The 15438-nt window shown below is 45.6% G+C and overlaps 1 protein-coding gene across 1 annotated transcript in view; it reads left to right on the top strand.

The window, feature by feature from the left end:
• Nucleotides 1–14026, top strand: part of TNFSF8 (TNF superfamily member 8) — a 28009-nt gene extending 13983 nt beyond the window's left edge. The window contains exons 3-4 of the mRNA XM_070430778.1: nucleotides 7201–7272; nucleotides 10250–14026. Of these exons, the coding sequence (XP_070286879.1) occupies nucleotides 7201–7272; nucleotides 10250–10644 (467 nt within the window). The 3' untranslated portion in view covers nucleotides 10645–14026. The remainder of the gene's footprint in view (nucleotides 1–7200; nucleotides 7273–10249) is intronic.
• The last annotated feature ends 1412 nt before the right edge of the window (nucleotides 14027–15438 follow it).

Here is a 15438-nt window from a genome sequence, read left to right as displayed (position 1 = left end):
CCCTGCCTTGTGTATAGCAACGTTTACAGCAGGCTTCGGGGTGCGGAGAAAGCGAGCGGGCGGTGTAGTTCACGCAGAGGACCATGCACATGGCGTACTGTGCCCCTGTCCCGAGAGGCTGCTGTGGTCCCAGCCACGGGGCATTGCTGCAGGGACAGCACTCCTCTTGGGTTCAGCCCTCCACCATGCGCACTGACTCCCCCTCCTTCCCGCCTGTTTCTATGTCCTCCTTCTCCCCATTTCCACCCCTCACACACACAGACATGCTTCCCCTCATAAACTCTGTAGAAAGTCCAATTCCACTGACTCTATTTTGTAGAAAAATTTTTGTCCCCTTGGTCTCACTCCCAGGCCTTCCCAACATCCCAGCAACCAAATGACAGTTCTTCCTGGCACTCAAGGAACTCTGTAGACAAGTTTTAAATCAGTTTTATTTTATCCCCTCACTTCATATGAATGAGGATCCAGCAGAGTAAAAATAATTACCATCGATGTGCCAAGCACTGGGCTGAGGGCTTTGTGATTCACTCACGCTTTCCTCACAACAAGCCGCAGGGATAAAGAGTATCTTTCTGTGTAGGTATGGGAACTGGTGCACAGAGAGGTTTACTGACTCACCTAAAATTGCACAGTTAACAAGGAGTGCAACAAGACCTCAAAATCCAGGCTGACCTGCCTTGGAGCCTTTTTGCTTAACCAGGGCTGTACCACCAGACGCTTAGTAACACCCGGCTGCTTCCTTCCAGTCCGCCCTCCCCCCTCTTGCTGCCTGCCCCAGTTCTCTGTGGCTGGACTCCTCCCATCTCCTCCTCAACTCTCAGCCCCTGCTCCAGCGTCTGTCTATTTTGTTGCCAATGAATCATGCTCTCCATTAAGTTGGAATACGTACCTACAATCCAGTCCTTGAAGCAACTCACTTTCTCTTGCAAGAACTGGAATTTCCTGCTTTCTAAAATATCAAAAGTGATGGGGGCCAGCCAGATGGCCTGACCCTGGCATGGACTTTGCTTGGAGCATAACTTCCAGAAATCAAGCAAATGTCTTGGAGCATAACTTCCAGGAATCAAGCAAATATCTTAAGATTTGTTGGCCATTTGACTGGTCCAATTTATACATTTTGCATGGCTTGCTTGGCAGACCACCCTTGTCCCCATGCCATGTCCTTGCTAAACAGAAAATGTGAGCATCAGAGAGATCAAGCAAGGTTGGCTCTCTAATTGCACCTAGTGAGCCCATGCCCAAAGAAACAATAAAGCTGACCATAGAAAGGCAATAAAGTTAAACCACTCAGGCTGGCTCCTCACCAATCCCCAGTTATCCCCAATGTCACAGGACTGCACTCCACAGGGTCACAGCCCCACCAGGACCCTGCGCTGCAGCAGAAGAGGCAGGTGGAGGAGCAGCAGCCCCCTTTCCTAGAAAGACTGCAACTAGCAAGCAGAGACCCCAATTCTACTGGCAGGACTGAGCTGGATCTAGATAGGCCAACCCACCAGATGTTGTCGCTTTTCTTCTTCTTTTTTCATAGCAAGAGGGGGTACCTCTGCTTAGGGGGAAATTTCTTTTCAGACAGTCACAGGCCTCTGAGAGCCTATTTGCTTCTCCTTTTACATTAAACACACTCACTGCAAACCCTCTCTTACACTCGCTGTCTTGTTCTTAAGGCAGAGCTAACAGGAATCGGGAATCTCTCCACAAGAAAGAAAACAGAAAATGGGCCACTCAGAATAAAGTGGGATAGGGTGCTGGAGAGGCCATCTAGAGTGCTAAGGGATCTATACCTAATCCCACCTATTGCTTCCAAGAGGAGAGAGGGGGTGCTAGGAGGGGGGGGGGGAGGGAAGGAAAATAGGAGGAAAGGGGAGGAAAAGGGGGGAGAAATATTCTGATCCCTGAGAAATATTAAAAATTATACTTGAATTTAGCACATACAAATCATAAGTCTCTAAATACAGAGGAAATCCTCATCTTTTAACTATAAGAAAAAATGAAATAAATAGAGGTGGGGAAGGGAGGGGAAATAGGCCTATTCCTCAAACTTGCTTCATCACTTATTTCACCCTAGACCTCCGGACACCACATGTGTTGGTTTATATTTCTACAAAGCCCAGCAGTGAAAGCCCCGAACCACAAGAATGGGAGCCAACCATTATTGAATATACTTTGAGTGACAGATAGAGACTCCTTGTTATGCATTATCTCATTCAATCCTCCCAGAAACCCTTCAAGGGAGTTTATGATTGTCCTCACTTATAGGAAAATTCAGAGGCTGAGTGACTAGTAAGTGGCAGAGGAAGAATTTGAACCCGAGCCAGTCTGATCCCAAGCCTAACATGCTAAGTGTGCTGTCACACTTCTGCATCTAGAATAAGCTAGGAAGTTTTTTCCAAACAGAATTTAAAAGGTTAGCCGATCGCACCACAAGACTCCAGATTTACTTTGCCTTTTAGCTTACAGACTTTAAAGGTGCTTCTTAAATGCCCCCAATAATATCCATTCAACCTGCATTTAGTAGAAGCGAATTTCAAGAAAATACCCATAGGGTCAGATAGGTTTATCTTACATACTGCAACAGGTCAGGATTGAAAAGCCCCAACATCCTAAGGAACCGTCAAGGGATTCAACTGAATCGCACCTTGATCTCAGTTTGTACTACTGATCACTTTTTATGTGTTTAACATTGAGCATGCCAGCGTGGGTAGTCCCTAAAACTGCTGTTTGTAAGTCCAAGGTCACCTGTCATAGAGTTTCTCCATCACTAGTTGGCCTGGGGGCATCAAGAAAGCGGTTAAGTTAAAGCCAGCTGAGGATGAACTTTGATTCCAACTCCTACCAATACTGGAGAGACTCTCCCCTAGATGTCACTGTTGGGACTCTCCTGGCTATGCTCCCAGGCGGATGGAATAGAAGCCAGGACAAGGTAGATGCAGAGGCATCAGAATAACTCCTCTCCTTCCTGGGAGGATTAAATATTTTCAACAGATGGAAAGAGGATTCTGCACACTTTTCCGGAAGTATCAGATGGCCTCAAACACTTATATATGTAATTGAGACACTCTGATCCACCAGGTAATGCCATGAGCTGTGTTTTAATGATCATTTCATCAGCCAGATTGCTCTGCTAAGTGGTCTTGTTAGGAAAAGAGGAATCTGGGAGGAAGGGACTACCACTTGCTGGCTGTCCCCTCTATGTCACATTCTGCATTGCCCACTGGACATCCATAATCTCATTGCATCATCACTACATCCATACATTTGGGTTGACTGTTATCCCCACTGTTACAGATGCAGTCACTGAGGGTCAGTAAGAGGAAGTGGCAGCTAAAAGCCTTGACCAGAACCCAGGGGCTTGTTTTGAGATGCACTGTGTCTGTCTCATCCCAATATCAACCTGTACGGTGCCTGGCACTCAGATACATACCATCTGGCTGCAGTGGTTAGTGTGGCTTGTTTTGCCACCCTGGGCATTGTTGTATCTTACTGTTAGCCTGACTGCCCCTGACCGATGACTTGGCAGGGTTCGGCACAAGGGCCTGGAGTCACTTTCTGGTATTCTCCCACAATGGGGAGCCCAGAGATTTGTTTTCCTAGCACCTCCAGCTGTCCTGTTTTCCATCCAGGGTTTATGGTGGCTGCAAACCCACTTCTTCTCTGCTCCATAGGAAGACCAAACAATAGGAACAGAGCCTTAGACTAGGAGTGTTCTGAGCCCAGCTCTGCTCCTGACCTATTGCGGGGTCTTGGCCACACTTTCAGCCCCTTTGGGTTCAGTCTCCCCACTCATAGGACTAGGATCATGGTTAACTTGGCATCTAATGGCCCTTTCAGGCCTAACCTTATAAGATCTCAAGGTGGGGTCCAGTCTTTAGATTATCACTATTCTGACATCTAGAACATGATCCTTTCAACTACCTTAAGCAACACCTCTCTTCTGTATGACTAGCTAGGAGGGTTTCATTGCCATATATTACTCTTAGGGCTTTCAAAAAAAGCCTAAGAAAGTTTCATGATCCTTCCAGAGGAGTCCAAAGCTTGGGAAAAGAGCTTACAAATCTTTCCAATTGGAAGGCCTTGCTCCTCAAAAGAATTCAGAGTACTTGAGTTGTTTGAAGGATGGAACGCCGCACATAAGGAGTAAGGAGCCCTGGACTCTGGTCTGCCCCTGTCACTAACTCACAGGGTGACCTAGGACAAGCATGCTGTGGGGATAACGTTGAGGAGCACATATATTATGTGGCTACCATGCCTGGCCCCAGTGACTTCTCAGGGAATTTCCATTTCTATGAACCATGCAAATCCTAAGGAATTAGACTCTTTATAACCTTCATTATCCCAGAGCTAAAATGTTCTGTTCTACCACGGTATGTGTCTGGAAATCTGAATATGTGAAGACAGTCTCTTAGCTGGGATAAAGCAACATGCCCACAAAGGCAGACAGTTGGGGCTGGGACTAACATTCCCCCATAACAGGCCTGGCAGTATACAGTGAGTCTACACAGCCTACTAGAACAGGCTAGATGTGCCTTTCTAGATCATCAAATCCACACTGCTCTTCATCTAGCTAGGGACAAGAGAGACCAGAGGGGAAACTCCCAGGCCCCCAACTCAACCATGACTTACAAGTCACTCCTCGTCTTCATAACCAAAAAAGAAAGTCAGATCATGGTGTTCCAGGGTGATGAGGAGACATGAGCCACATATAAAGTTCACCCAGCTCTTGGCAAGAGCCCTACAACTCTGAAAAGCCACCCAGTGCCTCTTTGACTGGCACCAACTGGTCAGATATTTGAGGTGGCAGTACTGCGACTTCCAGTGTGGTTTGTGTGTCCTCAGATGAGGTCCTTCCATCGCCTCGCCTGAGAACTGGGGATAAGAGCAGCGTTGGCCATTAGCTGAGTGCACTTGGAGCCTCAGTGTGTGGGCTCCACAGAGCAGTCTGCACCGTCTTCCTGCTAACAGCCTCCTTGTCAGGTGGCAAAGGCCCCTCTGGGCTCCTCTCCAGGTTCAGCCACCCCACCCATTCCATTTAAAACTCCTCCAGCATCCTGGGTCCCTTTTCCTTAGCCATGTCATGGGGGGCTGCCCATGTTTTTCTTTTCTCTTGAAACCATCTAAAAGGTTCAAGAAAAATTAAAATACACCATGCCATCTGACTTCAGGAAATGCAAATGTTTCAAAATAAGATGTGTGTTTTTCCATCCTTGGGTTTCTCAGAATTACAACTGAGGTCAACCCACCAAACATGCAAAGAGCAAAGGGGAAAGAACAAAAGCAGTTGCATGTGTGAGAGGCAAGCCCAGGCTTGTACTTCTGTAGTCATCTGCCTACAGAAGCTCACCTGAGATGGCATGCTGGGGGGGACCTCTGGCCTATGAGCAGAGCCTGTCCTTGCTGGGATATGTTGGCCTCAGTCCACGACACAAGTCTTATCCTCTCATGTAATCTAACAGAACCTGCAGGACTAATGGGAGAATGAACCCAGGTGTTATCTCAACCCCGAGGGGAAAAGCAAGCCAAGCATCCCATTCACCTCGCTCATGCCTTGAGCACTTAGCTGACTTTCACAGAGAGAAGGAAGAGAGAAGAACTGGATGATTCAATTCAACAAACATTTGTGGAGCATCTTCTGGGCTGGGCAGTGGGGAATGTATGAACAGTGGTCTCTTTACAGTCCAATGGAGGAAGATAGGCAGGCAGAGGGAAGGGTCAGACAAATATGAGCTATTATTATTACTAGCACTACTATTGCTACTATTATTATTAATTAGGACAGAAGATGAGGGACGAGAACCCAGGGAGCATGGATGCCATGTGGAGGAGCATGGCCCTGATCCTGCAGAGCCTCTTTAAGGGTTGAGGACAGACAAGGATGAACCCACCCTCTGCTCCTGCTGAAGGGGCCTCTAGCAGCAAACTTGTTCAGACAGCAGAGGGAACTCTCCACTTAACATTCAACCTTTCCAAGTCCAGTGCTGTGAAGAACCAAGAGAGATTTTTCTTGGGCCTCGGAGGAGAGGGCGGTGAGGAAGACTGTGCGTCTGAGTACTGCTCAGAGACCAGTAAGCAAATTCATGACTGAGGTGGCTTCAATTGAACTGGCTCCTGGCTGCCTGGTGTCTGATGGCTGGAATGAATAGTCATTTGTGATATCATCCAAAAGATGTCAGTGTCTGGTTATAGACCTACCAGTTTTACAGCTGGGGAAACCAGGCGCAAAGACGAAAGGGAATTTGTCCAGAGTGAGTTGAATTCATGAGGCACTGCAGGAAATGTGTAACTTGGTTCTTTGCATACAAAAGAGTTACTATAATAAGAAGCTAAGCCACCATCACCAATGTATATATTTAAAATATTTTTATATCTTAAATACCATAATGACCTAAACATTGTCTTTTTCCACCTGCCAAGGGAGCTCATGATAGCAAGCTCCCTGCTTAGAACACTTTGATCCTATATCCTCTTAAAATTGAGCACAAGGATGTGTTTATCTTGATCCTATATCCTCTTAAAATTAAGCACAAGGGTGTGTTTATTCCCACTGTCTAGCAAAACAGCCTCAAGGAGGAAGCCTAGCTTCTGGAACTGTGTAGACTTGGAGGTGAATCTCAGCATTTCCATCAACCTGCTTGACCTTGTACCACTGACCATGTGTCTAAGCGTCAGAATTAACCTTGCAGAGTTATTCTGAGAATCACATGAGCTGAAATACGTACAGACACCCCGCCCACTGTTTGGTGCCCTCTTACGGGAAGGACAGCAACAATTTCCATCATATATTGTCCTGACTGCCCCCACTGGCTGAGTGACCTGGGACAAGGTACTTCATCTGTCTGGTCCCCAGGCTTTTTCTCTCTGTCCAAGGGACTTAATGATACCTCTCTTACGGAATTACCCCAAAGATGAAGTGAGGTGAGATAAGTAATCGGACAGGAATGGCATCTGGTACACATAGAAACCCAGGTCATATATGTTTTCGTTCCCCCAACTTCCACAGTCTTTTGTAAAAGCCCAAGTGGAAGCAATCAACTTTTTGAAATCTAAGGTACCTGATGGCAAAACGAGAAACACACAGATAGATCTCCTTTGCCCCCAGATGGAAACTGAATGGTAACCGTCTCCATCAAAGGGTCACGGAAAAAGGTCTGGTGTCTCCAGGTCCCAGAGCAGAGGAAGACAGTCAACGTGTGCTCTTGTTTTTAGGAAACTGCTCAGAGGACATCTTATGTATCCTGCAGAGGGCTCCGTTCAAGAAGTCATGGGCCTACCTCCAAGGTCAGTAACCAAGCCCCTGAACCCCAACCACCGAGAGCCACTTCCTGTGGTCTTCCAGAAACTTCTAAGCCAGAGGCCATAAGTAGAGGCCCAAGGCCAAATGTGACCTGCAGATGTATTCTGCTTAGCCTGTAAGCTTTTGTTTTTTTAATCATTTGAATTAAAATTCCTTAGGGGGAAAGAGAAGAGAGTTACTCTAAAACTACAAGACTCATCTTTCCTCAGCCCCATTCCCTCCTTCCCTTTGCCTACCTGGCGCCTGAAGGCATCTGGGCCCCAACTCCACCACTTCTATTCTGCCACCTACAAGTTGCAGGCCACATGCATAGTGTTTTTCCTCATACAAGATAAGCAGGCTCTTAACCGTTTGAGTCGTATTTCTCGACATAAAATAAAACAAGCGTTATCACGCTGTTTGGGTCTTTTCGTACTCATTTAGAGAAAGCGCGGTTGCGCTGTTTGGGATTCTTCGACAGTGTTTTTTCAATACCCCCTGGGACTCAAACAAATCGTATGTTTTCTCAACATAAAATCTCAGCAGCGCAATCGCGCTGCTTGGGACTCAAACGGTTAAGCTCTGCCTCTATCAAGTTATTCCCAAGGGAACCACAAAACTGCCCTGTCCCCAGATTGACAGCTTAATGAACTTGTCTGCACAGGGCCTATTTGCATATTGCAGCAAGGTAAGAGGCCCCTTCTAAATGAAATAATGAGAGCTATTTACACTGGGAAAAATGAGATCTGGAGAAGATATCCAGGATTCTCTGAATAGCCCTTCTGCTCATTTTAGAAATTCAATTTTGCAGTTAAATTAGTTTGCACTTTTCAATTGAATTGCAATGAGGTTTAAAGGGAAGACATAGAGGCAATTAAAACGAACACACCAGCTTCCCAGCTCTGAAAGGCACCCTGACCAATCAGGGCTGATGTTCACTTGTTAGGGCTCAGAGAGCCTTGGCTTCTGACATGAACATGTTGGCTTAGAGCAGCGGTTCTCAACCTTCCTAATGCCGCAACCCTTTAATACAGTTCCTCATGTTGTGGTGACTCCCAACCATAAAATTATTTTCGTTGCTACTTCATAACTGTAATTTTGCTACTGTTATGAATTCTAATGTAAATATCTGATATGCAGGATGTATTTTCATTGTTACAAATTGAACATAATTAAAGCATAGTGATTAATCACAAAAACAATATGTAATTATATATGCATCTTCTGATGGTCTTAGGCGACCCCTGTGAAAGGGTCATTCGACCCCCAAAGGGATCGCGACCCACAGGTTGGCGACCCACAGGTTGGCGACCCACAGGTTGAGAACCACTGGCTTAGAGGATCTGCTAATGCTCTGCTTTTCTACAAACCCAGCTGGGAAGAGCCCCTTAAAGTGTCTACATGTAAAGGGTCTACACAGTCATGTTTGGCTGCCCTTTCAAAGAGAGGAAGACATTCAAAAATTTAGACAATGAATGGCTAAAGGATACATCTTAATATGAAAGCGAATAGACTAAGATTCTCCTGGACATCTTAATGCCTAAACTGGTTACTAACTGAGCACAAATAAATGTCCTATCTCTGATATTTTGTGCAATGCCCACCAAATAGTAGTCCTCCCATTGATCAAACATTTATTGATTGATTGAAAAAATGAACATGAGCCCTGGCTGGTTTGGCTCAGTGGATAGAGCGTCAGCCTATGGACTAAAGGGTCCCAGGTTTGATTCTGGTCAAGGGTGCATGCCTGGGTTGCAGGCTTGGTCCCCAGTGGGGGCAGCCAATCAATGATTCTCTCTCATCATTGATGTTTCTCTCTCTCCCTCTCCCTTCCTCTCTGAAATCAATAAAAATATATTTTTTTAAATGAATATGATAGTACAGAACTTGTGGGGAATACAGCCCAGGAGGTTATAGTCTGAAAAGGCAAAGATAATCCTATCTAATAAAGAGGGAATATGTTAACTGAACCTCATACTGTTGCAAAGATGGCACGCCCACAGCCAATAAAGAGAAAATATGCTAATAGACTGCTCCGCCCTCAAAGATGGCGGCACCCACAGCCACAGGATGGCAGGGCCCAGTCCCCTCAGCCCCACTGGGGCGACAGGTGTGTGGCAAGCACAGGCCCACCCCAAGGTGGGTGTGGCAAGGCTGGGCCCGCTCCCAGGCAGGCCCAGCCGCTCTGCGCACTTGCCTCCCGAGTCCCCCAGTCCCCTCAGCCCCCCAGCCGCCCAGGGCCAGCCTGAGGCACAGGCAAGCCTCAGATGGCAGCTGCCCAGTGCCCAGGGCCACCTGTGGCTTAGGTAACCAGGGCTGGCTAAGGCTTGCACTGTCAGCAGTGGCAGCAGCAGAGGTATGATGGGGTGTCATCTTCCCCTGATCACCGGGTCGCCTCCCGCCCCTGAGGGCTCCCGGACTGTGGAAGGGGGCAGGCTGGCTGAAGGACCCCTCCTTCAGTGCATGAATTTTCATGCACCGTGCCTCTAGTAATTATGATAACAGAATCCTATATAATAAAGAGCTAATATGCTAATTAGACTGAACAGCAGAACAACCATCCGGACAACTGTCTGGATGACCTTTTGGATGAAGCTGGGGCTGCAAGGGCTGGTCAAGGCTGCAAGGGGCTGCGAGGGCTGGCTGAAGTAGCCAGGCTGTGAGGGCTGAGCCTCTTGCACGAATTTTGTGCATTGGGCCTCTAGTAATGTAATAAGTGGAAAACAATTCTATAGGAGGTTCAGACCCTCAACTTTGGCATTGGAAAAAGGGAAGAGGGGCAGTTTTGTAGCTGTGCCTTAAATATTAAGCAACACCTAGAAAGAGTAACACAGGAGATATTCTGGATAGTTGGGACAGCAGATAATATAGAAGACAGGAAGGAGTCTTGAAGGGGGAACTTTGAATAAAGGCTTCAAATTTTCCGGTCTGCACCTGCATTCTGCCCAATAATTGTGATTTTGTTTTTCCTTCTCTTTCCAGTGTCAAAGCACATAAACAAAACCAAGTTGTCTTGGAACCAAGATGGCATTGTCCATGGACTCAGATATCAGGATGGCAACCTGGTGATCCAGTTCCCAGGTTGGTACTTCATTATTTGCCAACTGCAGTTTCTGGTGGAATGCCCAGAACATTCTGTCGACCTAAAATTGGAACTTCTCATCAACCAAGATGTCAAAAGGCAGACTTTGGTGACAGTGTGTGAGTCTGGAGTACAAACCAAAAACATATACCAGAACCTCTCTCAGTTCCTGCTGGAGCACCTCCAGGTCAATACCACCATCTCAGTCAAGGTGGATAAGTTCCAGTATGTGGATACAAACACCTTTCCTCTTGAGAATGTACTATCCATCTTCTTATACAGTAGTTCAGACTGAACCCTTTCTCCTGGCCTCTACCATACAGCACCTCATCCATCCAAACACTTGGGCAAAAAGGAAACTAGACCAAGACTGAAACCACAAAGGGTATTACATAGTATGCTTCTCCTTCTGTCTCTTGGAAAGATACAGCTCCATGGTTAAAAAGAGAGTTTTGAGTGAAGTGTCTTTCAGAGAGAAGGCAAGGAAGCAATGCCGTGTGGTGGACAGAGCTCCCAAAGGGAATGAGAAGGGATGGATGTAGGTCCCAACCACAAACTCACTGTATGACCTGGACCAATTCCTTTCCCTTCCTTGGAACTCAGGATCCACGTCTGAAAAATGAAGGGGCTGGGTTCGAATCTCTCCAAAGTCTCCTCCATCTCAGAAGACCAGCCTCTCTCATCACCGACCTGGGAACTAAGATTCCAGACAGCGTTCTGGAAGCCCCCAACCAAAGGGAAGGCCCCCCACCAGGGTGAAACCAATGGTACTGGCTGCACACCACCTCAGCAGAGTCAGAATTTGGAGACAAAGTGCAGGGCACCTGCCAAATGGTGTGAATTGTAGGACCTAAAATGCATAAGAAAGGACTGCCAAACTGACCACCCAAAACTGAAGAGACCTTGTGGATATTTGGGAAACCATCTGACCAGGCTTGACTCCATTCCAGTTAAGATGGACAAGAACTCAACAACAGAGAGTTTCTGTTTCCTGTCAGAAAAGTGCTATGCCTTCAGCACACTCTCAAATCATCATGCAATGGGCAGGAGATGCAATCATTTGGTCAGGGCATAGGTGCTGCCATCTCCCACATGATCTCATCCTGCTCCCTGCTTCAAACACCTCTCAGAAAATCATTTCTGTGGGAGCTTTTAAGGCCCCACAAAGTTGTTGACAGACAATGACAACCTTGGAAATGGCGTAAAGAACTTCTCTGCACAATGACAACCTCGTCTCCTGATTTGGATAACCAGGAGATTCTCTAGCTCCATCAACCCTTACATCTGTCCATCATATCTGAAGCAGCATCTTATTGTTTGAAAGTTCCACTGCTGAGATTATTCCTCAGAAAGAAAAGGGGCTCTTAACTGCTACACGAAAGAATGAAACAAAATTTGCATGTTTCTCAAGAAGGAAGAGAGAAAAGAAAGGTGTCAAAATTCAGGAAAGTTTGTCAAAATTTAGAAAAGATCTAAAAGAAGGGAAAAAACTCAGCAGGGGTGGTATGGATGAGAAGGACTTGGGAGAACAGAAAAGACTAAAGGGAAATTTTAAGTCCTTTGCTGAACAGCATGCTCTGTTGCCTCCTCCTAGGTCAGTGAAATACTCAGTAAAAGTCTACATTTCTCTTAAATGCTTCTGTGAGTAGATTCTTGGGGAGCAGGGTGCACTGGAAGAGGTGTTGCACTCAGCAAGACAAGAGATACGTGATAATAACACAGACAGGTTTTGAGGGCCAAAAGCTAGAGAATACGGTGGCCTGTGGGCATTTGAGTTCTACCCTAACTCTGTAAGACAAATGAATCTTGCTTTAAACCAAGTCATTCATGCATTCCTGGAAAGGTATCTGCAACCTAAGCAAATGTCAACGAAGCAATTTTTTACTGTTTCATATTCCAACTTGAGAAAGGTTTCATTTGCACTTTTCAACAACCATACTCTGAGCACAGGTGCCTGACTTTGACATTGTGAGTGATTCTCAATATTAGTCTCTATCAAGCAATACTCTGAAAGCCAACAGCTGAAGACATAGGGAGCACAGCTTACAAAGAATCTTGTAACAAGACAAAATAATAAGAGAATAATCTTTAGTAGTTCACCTGATATGTAGGGGATGGACAACCTAAGAAGTTCAAAACTAAATTCTGTTACTCTCTGAGGGTTAACCAGCCCCCTGGGAATATTATGATCAAATGACACAATCTATGCAAATAAAATAAATGATTTTTGTAACTGGGAATTCAGGCTACCTGAAACATATATCTCTTTGGTAAAAACTCAACTGCTCTTTCCTCCACTCCCCAATACAGACATACATACATACACACACATACACACACACACACACACACACACACACACACACACTATACTTGTAAAACTTGTAGAGGAGGATGAGTTGATAAAAAAGTAACAAATCAATGAAGACTAACTGTATTCCTGCCCTTGGGAAAACTCATACCACTGATTATTCTGACACAAGGCCAGAGCCTTTCAGTCAAGAAGATACAGTAGTCATTTGTATCATCTCTGGAAAGATCCTGAGAGATCAGCAGAGCCAACGTTTGAAAGGAAGTCCAGTGAAAGGCAGGGGCTTGTCAAGTCCTTACACATGATTAGTAGCAGAGCCAGGAATGGAGTCCAGCCTCCTGTCTCCACTATTTTCCATTGGGCTTTATTGGTCCCCTCCACAGCCTTTCTTTTTAAAAAAAAAATTATATATATCTCAGAGAGGAAGGGAGAGGGAGGAAGAGATAGAAACATCAATGATGAGAGAGAATCATTGATCAGCTGCCTCCTGCATGCCCCCTACTGGGGATGGAGCCGCAACCCTGGCATATGCCCTGACTGGGAATTGAACCGGTGACCTCCTGGTTCCTGGATCTATGCTCAAACACTGAGCCACACCCAGCTGGGCAGCCTTTCTGTAATTCCTCAGGTCACAGCTTTGGAGCCCTGCATTGGAGCAGCCAGTGTTCAGGGCTGTCCCCTGTTCTGCCTCTGCCACTCCAGTCACTGATGGATGATCATGCTAATGTGAGACATAGATGGTCTCCAGATTCAATAAGTGGCCAAATCCAGAAAAAGGTTAGAGTCCCATGATATAAAGTTCTTTCTCAGAAACTGAAGAAATATGTAGGCCAATAAAAAAAAGTTTAAAATTGAAGTTATACATATGTGTATATGTGTATATGCATATGTGTGTACACACATGTGTATACATGTGTGCACATGTGTGTGTTATACATTTATATGTATTATATATACATGTAGTGTGTGTGTGTGTGTGCGTACTTCTCCCTAATTGCTTTAAAGGTCATCTGCTTAATCAGAGGTCAGGGGAAGAAGCCTGATTCTTGCTCTGGGCATTATAAAATGTATATTCATTTGTAAATATTTTTTAATTATAGAAAGAACAGAAAATAGTATTTTTCCCATGCCTCACCAGCTAATTTAATAACTATTAATATGTTACTATATGTCTCTGCTTCTGTTTAAAAAGAAAATAATCCATATAGAGCTAAAATCTCAACCCTCCATCCACGTTCCTACATGCTCCCCAGAGAACAGCCCTTGCCTGGAAGTTTGTGTGTCTCCTCCGCTTACACAAATTTATACTTGTTCTCCCATTAGACTATATAAGAGAGTTTTGTGAGGATTTTAACATTTCAATAAACAATATCATACTTTATATAACATTTTGTGCTTGAGTTTTTTTTCACATAACCTTAGGTTTTTGAGATTCATGCAGATTGATACATGTAGATCGAGCTCATTCATTTAATTGCCACCTACTGGTATTTCCTTGTTTAACTATACACAGTTTGCCCATTTTTCTATGGATGCACATTCAGTTTGTCTCCTGAGTTAGCAGCAATAAAGTCCACCATCCTGAACAGCTCCCACCCCTTATTGCCAATTTTCTATGCAACAAAATACTCTTTAAAAATGATAGAGTGGTTCCTCCTTTATCCACAAGAAATACGTTTCAAGACCCCCAGTAAATGCCTGAAACCATGGCATACCAAACCCTATAGGTACTGTGTTTTGTTTTGTTTTTTCGTATACATACTTAACTTTTCATTCTTTTTCTTTAAAAAAAAAAAAAAAAAAAAAGCACTTTCTGGCTTCTCTTTGGAATATCTCAATTGCCAGCATCACTGTTCTTGTGCTTAGGGGCCACTGTGAAGTGAAATAAGGGTGACTTGAGCACAAGCACTGTGATACTGCAACAGTCGATCTGATCACCAAGACAGCTACCGAGTGACTAACGGCAGGGAGCATGTAGAGTGTGGCTGCGGGGGACAAAGGGATGAGTCATGTCCCGGTTGGGATGGAGCTGGACAGTGTGAGATTTCATCATACTCCTCAGAACAGCCTGCTCTTTAACATTTATGAATTGCTCATTTCTGGAACTTCCCATTTAGTATTTCAGACCACGGTGGACTGTGGGTAAGTGAAAGCAGGAAACCTTGGATCACAGACCAGGAGGCTGCTGCAGTAGCCCAGAGCTACTGAGTCAACCTTGGCTGGTGAGATTAGCCCCCTCTGGACCAGCTCCTGAATGTTGGAATCTGAGGAACTCTTTCCAGCTTTCCTGAGAACTTCTCTGCTCTGCGCATCCATTCCATACATGTCACGGTGCCAGTATGGTGCCTGGACCCATGCCAGGTGCTGGTTTATGATCCAGTGTGGTGTGTACCACGGCTGTGCCAGGCAGCAGCCAAATCAGCCCTAGTTCACGTGTGTTTTGAACACACCTTTCCAGCGCTCTGAGGCTTCCCCGGATCCAGCTCTCTTTCCGGAGAACATGTGAAAACTGCCACAGTGCAAGCAGGACCAGCACACCCCTGGAGAAAATTCCTGCCCCGAGATGAAATGCTTGCGCTCCCTGGGGTCTGTTCCAGACCTCCTTCCCTTAACACTGCACACCATCTCCCTGGGTCGCTTAACTCACAGGGCTTCTTGCCAGTGACGATATACTCTAGATACCCAGCTTTGATTTTCTCTTAAAACCCAACCCTACATATTCAGTAGACTCTGGGGTCTGCCCATTAGTTCTCTCTGAGACCCCGCAAGTCCAGTGCA

Source organism: Myotis yumanensis, unplaced genomic scaffold, assembly GCF_028538775.1.
Source record: "Myotis yumanensis isolate MYYU_CA2020_CCGP unplaced genomic scaffold, mMyoYum1.0.hap1 SCAF_12, whole genome shotgun sequence".
Classification (NCBI taxonomy): domain Eukaryota; kingdom Metazoa; phylum Chordata; class Mammalia; order Chiroptera; family Vespertilionidae; genus Myotis; species Myotis yumanensis.
This window is presented reverse-complemented; position numbering and strand designations above follow the sequence as displayed.